Source organism: Neophocaena asiaeorientalis, unplaced genomic scaffold (assembly GCF_003031525.2).
Source record: "Neophocaena asiaeorientalis asiaeorientalis breed wild unplaced genomic scaffold, Neophocaena_asiaeorientalis_V1.1 scaffold76, whole genome shotgun sequence".
In the NCBI taxonomy this organism is placed as follows: Eukaryota; Metazoa; Chordata; class Mammalia; order Artiodactyla; family Phocoenidae; genus Neophocaena; species Neophocaena asiaeorientalis.
In genome coordinates, this window is record NW_020173668.1 from 2,613,608 (window position 1) to 2,624,402 (window position 10,795).

Consider the following 10,795-nt stretch of genomic DNA (forward strand, 5'->3'; position numbering starts at 1 on the left):
CAACGTTAGGGACTTCCCTGGCGGTCCAGTGGTTAAGACCCTGCGCTTCCAATGCAGGGGGCCTGGGGGCCTGGGCTCGATCCCTGGTCGGGGAATTAAGATCCCATGTGCCACGTGACGTGGCCAAAAAAAATTTTTATTTTAAAGAAAAAAAACAAAGTTACCCTCAAAGCTGGGTGTTCCTCCTGGGAAGGGATATATGTACGCTTGAATGGTCTACTGACTTGGATTCTGAGTAAGGTTAGAGTGACCAATTTATATCATATCAAAGTTTGCAGCCAAGTGCTTTCTCTTGTTTTTTCCTAGGTGAACCCGGGATGTGGATGATTTCCGCTAATGACAATATTCTACAAACAGACATTGTCACTGGGGTAGGAGTGGCCAGGAGTCCAGGAATAGCAACAATTTTTCATGACATTCCAGGACTAGTGAAAACATATCGAGAGGTAAACCTAATGTTATGAGTTGAAGGGTTCATGGGAGTTCCCTGGTGGCTTAGTGGTTAGGATTCCAGGCTTTCACAGCCGTGGCCTGGGTTCAACCCCTGGTCAGTGAACTAAGATCCTGCAAGCCATGTGACACAGCCAAAAAAAAAAAAGAGTTGAAGAGTCTAGAGTAACTATTTCAATATATGGGAATATGCATATAGAGAGCACATCCTATGAAAAGAAATACACTCACATATCAGATATAAAGCCAGCCAACAAACTTTACTGGAACATAAAGGTAAATCGTGATTAAGGTTCTTAACCAAAAGAATGACTAGCCTGATTTATAATTTAAAATATCACCATGAGGGCTTCCCTGGTGGCGCAGTGGTTAAGAATCCTCCTGCCAATTCAGGGGACACGGGTTCGAGCCCTGGTCCGGGAAGATCCCACATGCCACGGAACAACTAAGCCCATGCGCCACAACTACTGAAGCCTGCATGCCTAGAGCCCGTGCTCCACAACAAAGAGAAGCCACCACAATGAGAAGCCCGCGCACCATAATGAAGAGGAACCCCCGCTTGCCACAACTAGAGAAAGCCCACGTGCAGCAATAAAGACCCAAAACAGCCAAAAATTAATTAATTAATTTAAACATATATATATATATAACCCGGGAATCCTGGTGTCCGGGAAGCCAAGTGAAGAAGGTATTTCAAGGAGGGAGGGGGAGATCAACCACATGAAAGCTATTGATGGGTCAAATATGAAAACTGAGAAATGACTGATGGTTTTTTGCAATATGGAGGCTGGTGACTTTGAGGAGTAGCTTCAGTGGAATAAAGGGACTGGAAGTTTGACTGGAGAATTGAAAAAGAGGACTTGGAGACAGTCCTCTTCAAGGAACTGGAGTTGAGTTTGTTTTGTTGATTGTTTTTTAAAATGGGAGAAATAATGGCTTAGGAAATGATTCAGTAGAGAAGGAAAATTTGATGTAGGAGTAGGGAGAATTGCTTAAGTGATACCCTTGAGTAGGTGAGATGGGTGAACAAGTGAATAGGTAAGCTTTATAAAGCCTTTCCTATTTCCCCCTTAAATACATGTAACATCTCCTTCCTCTGTGCCCAAAGAATTTGTTTGTTCCTCTTTTCATTCCTCTTAATAGCTATTATTTTTTGAGCATCTACTATGGGCTTGGCACTCTGCATCTATTTTTTTTCATTTTTAATTTTATATACAGTACAACTACCATTTTTAATCTTCTCAACCCTGCAAAGTATTATCCCAATTTTATAAATGAGTAAATTGCCCAATAAGTGCCCACATGGTATCTGGTACCTTCTTTTATAGAGCTCTAGGTGTAACATAAATAATTACATATAGATGGCATGGTAACATAAATGATCATGTCAGAAATGCTCTTAGAATAAATACAGAAGAAAGTCACTAATTCTGCCTAGACATTAAGGCTAAATTTTCCACAAATGACATTTAAACTGAATCCTGGGATTAGGAATTTGGCAGAAGAGAAAGGGAGAAGGCATATATGTACAAAGGCAAATTAAAAGTATATGTTGTGTTTGAAGACCAATGAATAAATCAGGGTGGCTTCAGCGTAAGTTTTAAGGGTAGAGAGGGAAAAATTGGATAACATTCAGAGAACTTGTATCATGAGCAGATAAGAGGGTTGAGGAGAAAGGCAGCATGAGAAGACAACTAGAAAAAGGGGCTGAGAAGGTTCTAGGTGCTAGAAAAGCAAGGAGAAAGGTGTCACAAAGGCAAGAGAGAGAATGCACTATGATGTCAGAGGCTACAGATAAGTCAAAAGGTCATATTTCAGTTGGTGTACTTCGTAAAAATGCTCATTTAATTATTCACTAACTGGTAGACAATCACTGAGGCCTGTTATATGTCAGTGATTATGCTAGGCTCTGGAAATACAAAGATGAAAAAGACAAAACTCCTTTCCTCACTGAGCTCTTAACATAACTAACTTGATTTAGTTACCGAGTCTAAGCTCGTACTGCTCACTGTACGACAAGCCAGTAATCAAGAGGCAAGTTGTTGCAGGGGGCAAGGAATACGACTTTATTTGGAAAGCTAGCAAATTGAGGTGGTGGGCTTCTGCCCCAAAGAACCATGTTGCCTGAGTTAGAATTCAGGTTCCATATCCATACTAAAAGGGGAGGGGGCAAAGTCAAACACTTCCTGGTTCCCATCAGCCTCCAGCAGGGGGACGTGTTCATTTTTTCATCCCTGCAGTCGCTCACAGGTGGGCCTGGTCAAGATGTTTCCTGTGAGCTAAACAAAGGTATTTTAGCTTAATGCTCATTTCCTGGGAAGCAGGGTTCCCAGAGATGGGCCTTTATGTATAATTTAAGCTTTTAGGCAACATCCCTTTAGTGATTAACTTGTAGTAGAATACAAAAGGTTCTTCCCTATTACAGTTTTAAGGTCCATGAATATATGAAAAAATAAAAAACTATGGTAGTACTGAGGAGACTGGACAGTATACTGCATTAAATTGAAGGAATTTGGGAGGAATCCCCTGGTGGTGCAGTGGTTAGGACTCTGCGCTTCCACTGCAGGGGGCATGGGTTTGATCCCTGGTAGGGGAACTAAGAAGTAAGATCCTGCATGCTGTGTGCAACAGCCAAAAAAAACAAAGCGGGAAAGGATACCCAAAGGAGTTAGAATCCAAAAATAAATAAATAAACCAATAAGTTGAAGGTATTTGGGGGGAAAGGGCCATCATTATCACCATCTTCTCTCAATGTAATCATTAAGCACTTGCCTTATATTCAAGGCACAATACAGGCTGTACAAAGATATATTAGGGTTCTAAGTTGAAACGTAGAATCTAATGGGAGGGATTTTAACAAGTATAAAAATACCTACAATATAAGGCAGAACATTACAAGTATTTTGAGAGAAACAGAATACTTTGAGGTTTCAGAAAAGTTGAGATTATATGCAACTAAAGAGAGAAAAAGAAAACTTTCTAAAGGAAATTGCAACTGTCTTCAAAGACATCTAATAGGGAATCATACAAAGGGAATATATGTCAGAAGGAATAATGCACAAAGACCTCCTTTTAGAAAAAAATGTTATTTTCTTTTCAAAAGTAAACAAATTTTGTGGTTCTCAAATATGTGATCACTAGAAGGGCAATCTGCTCTTGTGTGAAACTGCTTTCAGCTAAATAAGTTATGAGGGATGGAGAAGAAGGGAACCAGATTCTCTAGGAACTTAGGTACCAATTTTCCTTTGGTTTGCTGACAGGTGGTGATCCATGCATCATCAAGATTAACACTCAGTTATGACCTTAAGACTTACCTCACCAATACCCTCAATTCAACTGTGTTCAAGCTCTTCATCACCACTGGCAGAAATGGTGTCAATCTTAAAGGTCAGCAATCTCTTTATAGTTCTGGGTCATTATTCCCACCTTTCCCATTCTCCCTCATTTGCCCCTTTGAATTAGCAATACAAGTTTTCTTTCATTTCAAAATTGATTCTACTTTTACAAAGAAATCACTGAGGGACTTTCACGGTGGTCCAGTGGTAAAGAATCTGCCTTCCAATGCAGGGGACGTGGGTTTGATCCCTGGCTGGGGAACAACTAAGCCCGTGCACCACAACTACTGAGCCCTTGCGCCTCAACAAGAGAGCCTGCATGCTGCAAACTACAGAGCCCACGCGCTCTGGAGCCCGCATGCTCTGAGGCCCGCGCGCCACAGCTAGAGAAAAACCTGCACGCCATAACTAGGGAGAAGCCCGTGTGCTGTAAGGAAGAGCCCGGGCGCTGCAAGGAAAGATCCCACATGCCGCAACCAAGACCTGACGCAGCCAAATGATTAAAAAAAAAAAAAATCATTGAGCGCTATGAGACCTCAGAAATTATGACTGGATTAAGGTTTTGAAATAGGCTCAACCTAGTCACTGTTGTCTTTTTAGTTATAACCCTGAGATCAGGAGGTAGCCTAGACCAAGGATTTCCAAACATGGCTGATTTTTAAGGTTATCCAAAGAAATTTTTAAAAAATAGATTCTTAGGCTCCATCCAGATTTAATAAATTTGGGATAGAGCCTAGGATACAATTTTTTTTTTTTTTTTTGGTTGCATTGGGTCTTTGTTGCTGCACACGGGCTTTCTCTAGTGGTGGTGAGCGGCGGCTACTCTTCATTGCAGTGCACAGGCTTCTCGTTGCAGTGGCTTCTCTTGTTGCAGAGCACAGGCTCTAGGCGCACGGGCTTCAGTAGCTGGAGCATGCGGGCCCTGGAGCACACAGGCTTCAGTAGTTGTGGCACAAAGGCTTAGTTGCTCCACAGCATGTGGGATCTTCCCGGACCAGGGCTGGAACCCGTGTCCCCTGCATTGGCAGGTGGATTCTTAACCACTGCACCACCAGGGAAGTCCAAGATACAATTCTTTTAAAGCTTCCCAAGACTTGAGAATTGTTGGACTAGATGATATCTGAAATGTTATTCGCTCAGCAAATTTGCCTTGTGCTTTTCTTTTTTCATTCTGTATTGGGCCATGATTTACTGTCAAAAAAAAGGGGGAGGAAAGATAACTAAAATACAAGAAGCTTCTAATAGATTCCAAATGCTGTGTTAGGAATTTTTATATTTTTATCTCATTTAACAATCTCATCATGTAGTAATTATCATCATTTTAAAGATGAGAATACTGGGAATTGCCTGGCAGTCCAGTGGTTAGGATTCTACGCTCTCACCATCAAGGGCCTGGGTTCAATCCCTGGTCGGGAAAAAAAAAAAGATGAGAACACTAAGTCTAAGAGCAAGTAATTTGTACAAGGTAACAACCAGTTAGTGGCAGGAGTGGTGGATATGCTCCACTCCAAAGTCCATGTACATCCTTTCATTCCTCTTTTTTTAAAGAACAAATTCCAGATTCGGGGGCAGGGGGAAGGTAAGGGGTGGGGAGAGGGTAGGGGGCGAGAAAACACAAACCAACCAGAGAAGTCCAGAATATAACAGAATATAACTGTTTATAAAACAAGATAATTTAAACTCTAATTGCCCTTTTTGTCCTTCAATTTTAAGCACTTAATATATTTTCTTTTCAGAGTAGGTAATCTTAAAAATACAATCTAACTATGTATGTATAAATAAGAACACTTGATCTTTAAAATTCTCCAGGTTCTTTTACAAAGTATTAAATGTTTCTTCATAACATATTCACTCATTGTTGTCCACCTTATTGAATTTTACAAGGAGACTGTAATTCCCCCCCACCCCACCCCAGCAGAATCTTTCTAAAACCACAACTATTATGAAACCTCATGTAACAGTTCTTTTGATATTGCTGATAGTCTCCAAAAGATGAGAATGGTCCCTAGACTGCTGGCAACTGAGAAAGAGCTTTAGCAAACTAAGACTGTTAAGAAACTGTGCAGGGGAAAATCCTGTTAACAAGACATAGTTCCTATTTAATTTAAAATGCATCCATTGCAGCTGACCCAACCTTGGTGCCAGTCTGTTTCTTGCTGGCTATGTGGCTCCTGTTTAAGGCACCACTTGTAATGAACTTCTAGAGATCTTTGACTTGAATCATGCTGCAGAACAGTATGTTTTAGAAAACAAACCTTCCTAGACTTAAAAGCTACCTCCCAAGTGTAGCACTTTATTTCCAACAACTGTCCAACTTCTGTGTAATCTTATTCCCACTGATGAATTCCAAAAACCTTTGAAAGAGGACAGCAGCTATGATATTGATAATAGAAGCCCCATTATAGTCACAAACTAGCAGAAGCAAGGGTCTTACAATCCTTTCACCTTGATTGTGGTAGGACCCAACAGAGCTGGCAAGTAGACAGCTGTAGCAAGTCAAGGAGAACTGACCCTTTGTTTTGTTTGTTTGTTTTAGTACCAAACTGCCTCTATATAATAGCCTCCCCTTTTACAAATTCCCCTTAGTGAGAGCTATTTATCTCTTTTCTGCTCATTAGGATCCTGCACCCCAAGTCAGGCCTTGGCCATTACAACAACACTTCTTCCAGAGACCCTCATGCTGTGCCATGTACAGTTCAGTAATACTTTACTAGACATTCCAGCAAGTAAAGTCTTTCATGTCCATTCAGATTTCAGCATGGAGAAAGGTGGGTTCCACCAGTTGAATCTGGTTTCCCCCTTGTTTTCATATTTGTGCAAATGTCACTTTCTTATTGGATTGCATTTCTACTTTCCAGTTTCATCTGCTATATAACTGTGGAATCTTTCTCAGTCAGCATTTTTATTCTATCCATTCAACAAACTTTTAACACGTCTATAATATACTATGCTTTTCTATTATAACTTACTACTTTCTCCTTTGTTAGCCTGTTATCTTTGTGAGGGCTTGGATTATGTCTCATTCATCTTTTATCCCCAACTAGTAGCACAGTGTTTGAATGTCGCTGAACTGAAGGATATTCCAAGCAGAACAGCATTAACAAGTGGAAAGCAGAAACAGGCATGACACTGGGAGGACTTTAAATAAATCAGTCGACTGATCTAAAATGAGACAATTCATGTCAAATGTAAATAGGTAATGCTGTATCGTGTAAGAGCTTCTACTCCAAGGTCAGGCAGTTTGAATGGTATGAGTAATAATGAGAAACCACTGATGGAAGGTTCATTCAGCAAACCGTTGAGCACCAAACAGAATGCCTGGTACCAGGACAGGCCCTGGAGGTACAGCGGAGTTAAGACAAGGCTTTTAACTCTTACTAGAATTGCACAGGGCGATTAGTTATAGAATAAAGATATACATGGGATGCTAGGACGCCAGAAAGAAAGGAGTATCTACATCAAACCTGGCAGTTAGTGTGAGGTTTTACAGAGGAAATAACCTTTAGAAGGATGACTAGAACTGAGGTAGATGTGAAGAGAACAGGACATTCCAGGCAACACACAGCCCTGGAAAAGTTTTCAAAAATAAGTTTAAAGTATACAATGGCAGGGCTTCCCTGGTGGCGCAGTGGTTGAGAGTCTGCCTGCTGATGCAGGGGACACGGGTTTGTGCCCCGGTCCGGGAAGATCCCACATGCCGTGGAGCAGCTGGGCCCGTGAGCCATGGCCGCTGAGCCTGCGCGTCCGGAGCCTGTGCTCCGCAACGGGAGAGGCCACAACAGTGAGAGGCCCGCGTACCGCAAAACAAAAAAAAAAAGTATACAGTGGCAGTACCCAGAATGGATAAGAAAGAATGAGAGGCAAGGAGACTAGTAAATGCAATTTACATTGCAATAATCCAAGCATGAATTGATGAGTGTCTAGACCAGACTAACAGAGAAATACTAACAGAGGGGCCAGATGTGAGACATTTCAAAGGACGAGTTAGCAAGATCTGGATATAGGAATGAAGGAATAGATGTCAAAAGACAACTGAGGTTGAGCATGGGTAACTAGAAAAACAATACTATTGACAGAAATACAGCCATAAAGAGGTGGTTTGATAGAGAAGTGATTAAACCATGTTCAAATCTTGCCTTTCTTCCACAAAACCCTTTACTGATCCAACTCTGACTACTTCATCCTATATCACCTTAATTTCCATTTACACTATATTATTTAATACTCCCTGACATGTCAATTTACCAATAATGGTATCCTTAAGTTCAACTGTGGGTTCCCTGGGACTGTTTCATCTTTGGTAAACTCCTCCATAGTGGCCAACAGTATGCTAATAGTGAATACTCAAAACTTGAGTTCACATTCTGAATTTGCATGTAACTATTTTTCCTTCCTATCCTACTCCAGTTGGCTAAATAGAGCCTCTGAACCTTCCTGCTCAGTTTTTCCTCTTTTCTTCAGGGGTTTATGTCTGCCTAATCAAGGTTCGACCCCAGTCAGAGGAGCTACTCCAGGCCCTCAGCACGGCTGACACCTCAATCTATGGTTGGGCCTCGCTTGTCAGTGAGCGTAGCAAGAATGGAATGCAAAGAATCCTCATTCCTTTCATCCCAGCCTTTTACATCAATCAATCAGAATTGGTTCTTAGCCACAAAAAAGACATCGGGGAGCTAAGAGTACTGGGAGTGGACAGAGTTCTTGAGAAACTAGAGGTATGTTAAGGACTGAAGCAAAACAGGTCAGGGTTTTGAAAAAGAGATTTTTCATTCTCAGTCCAGGGTAAAGGAACAGTTACTGAATGACTTGATAAAATTCACCACAGGAAATTCTTAAACAAAATGAAGAAAATCTGTCCCCTTCACAATGCCAGGGGGGCCCCCAGAGTCCAAACTCTAGGTCAAGAGCCTTGTCAGTCTGGAAGATAACACAAATACTTTTATGTATGTGTGTATGTATATAGATATAGATATAGATATAGATATTACACCTATGCTGGCTTGAAACAATTTTAGAATGCTAGCTTAAAACTTTTTTTGAAGGCTATATTATTCTCACAGATCGTCTTCCCTTATCCTTCAACACATCTAAGTGAGAAAAAGTGACTTGTCAGACAGCTAGCTAGAACTAAAAATCCAGATGTCTTACTGTGTATGTTTAAGATTGGAATGTATTGACACAAAACTGACTTTTCTTTGAAACATGTTCCATCTCCTTTTCTCCAAGGTCTTCCCCAGCTCCCCAGTTCTAGTGGTCTCTGGCCAAAGGCACTCTTCCCTCACACGTGGTCTGGCTATCTACCCCATAAAAGTAGTCAACTTCACTTCCCTCCAGCAGATGGCATCACCTGTTTTCATCAATATTTCCTGTGTGCTCACCAGTCAAATTGAGGCTGTGCGAGTGAGAGCTATGAAAGGCAAGTGTGGTACAGGTGAGCATTGGGGGTGCCTATTTTTAATCTAGAGGCAAAAAGAATGCATTATGATTTAGTCAATGGGAAACATTCAGCCACTTGACCAGCATTATTCAAACTAGCTGGGACATGGATCTTTATTCTCCAAGCCTACTCTATAAAATATAACCTTCAGGTAGCTTTCTTATCACTAGCTAGATGTTATACTTAAATGTTATGTCAGTTTGTCAGCTTCGTAAGTATACTACTTACCCTGTTTTAAACCTCTTGATAAATGTTTCACTTACTTCAAAAGTATTTAGCAAACCTTTGTGCATCAATGGGCAAATGGTGGTAACCCTAGAACCAAGACTTAGCTTCCCCAAATCCTGATTCTACCATTACCCAGTTTAGAAATGCTGTCAGGTTTGGGTGGGATGGGAACCATTATGGAAAGAGGTATTAGGAAAGCCAGAGAACCATCCTCCTTATATGTGTCACTCTCACTTGCCCATGCCTCAAGGGAAACAGTATTTCTCTTAATTACTGGGAGTGAATTAGGCTGAACCTTAGTACATCTAATGGGAGAAAGGTTTTTGCTTCTATAAGCACCCGATCTGTACAGGTCAATAAATATTCTAAGCATATTTATATGCATTTTAATTCTCATGATTCTAAAGAGTTTTCTAAAACTTTATAAAGATGTTTTTCCCTTTAAAGAGTTGAGAAAATTGAGGTGTTCAGGGTCCCACCAACTAGAAAGTGTCCAACTCCAATCTGTCCTTTCTGTGAAAGCATTTTTTTTTTTTGCGGTACGCGGGCCTCTCACTGTTGTGGCCTTTCCCGTTGCGGAGCACAGGCTCTGGACACGCAGGTTCAGCGGCCATGGCTCACGGGCCCAGCTGCTCTGCGGCATGTGGGATCTTCCCAGATCGGGGCACGAACCCGTGTCCCCTGCATCGGCAGGCAGACTCTCAACCACTGCGCCACCAGGGAAGCCCTGAGAGCAGTTTTTAAATCTAGAGTTCATGGATCTCCACAAAGGTCCACAGACAGAACTCAAGGTGTCCATGCCTTGAATGGGGAAAAAAAACTGCATCTTTATTTTCAATTAACCTCTAACTGAAAGTTAGCATTTCCATTGATTATGAATATAAGCAACAAATCACAGCAGTATTATATGTGACTTTGTCACCAAGGGAAACCATAGATGTTTTCATGTTCCAACTGTCACATCTCAAAACATTTCATTTCAAAATTACAGTAGTTATCAGACCTAAAGCTACAAGTTTTTTATTAATAGAGCACACATACTACTGTATCACAAATTAGGCCTTTGAACATTTTGCTAACTGTATATTACAAATTAGGTTTTTTCCCTATTTTCATCAACTCTTGATATTAATTGGTTTCCTTTATTCCTACATTTTATCTTTTGCATTTAAAAACATTCTGAGTTGGGATCCATTGACTTTATCAGACTGCTGAAGTTGCCCATGGCAAAAAAAACAAGTTAAGAACCCCTGCACTTCTTAGAGATAAGAAGGACAAGCAGGGCCTCCCTGGTGGCGCAGTGGTTGAGAGTCCGCCTGCCGATGCAGGGAACACGGGTTCGTGCCCC

The 10,795-nt window shown here is 41.2% G+C and overlaps 1 protein-coding gene across 1 annotated transcript in view; it reads left to right on the forward strand.

Moving 5' to 3' along the window:
• The window catches only part of NUP210L (nucleoporin 210 like), an 81,387-nt gene that overhangs the window by 68,082 nt on the left and 2,510 nt on the right, over positions 1-10,795 (forward strand). Inside the window, exons 33-37 of the mRNA XM_024748185.1 lie at positions 307-446; positions 3,711-3,837; positions 6,404-6,553; positions 8,247-8,497; positions 9,009-9,213. Coding sequence (XP_024603953.1) covers positions 307-446; positions 3,711-3,837; positions 6,404-6,553; positions 8,247-8,497; positions 9,009-9,213 — 873 coding nt within the window. The remainder of the gene's footprint in view (positions 1-306; positions 447-3,710; positions 3,838-6,403; positions 6,554-8,246; positions 8,498-9,008; positions 9,214-10,795) is intronic.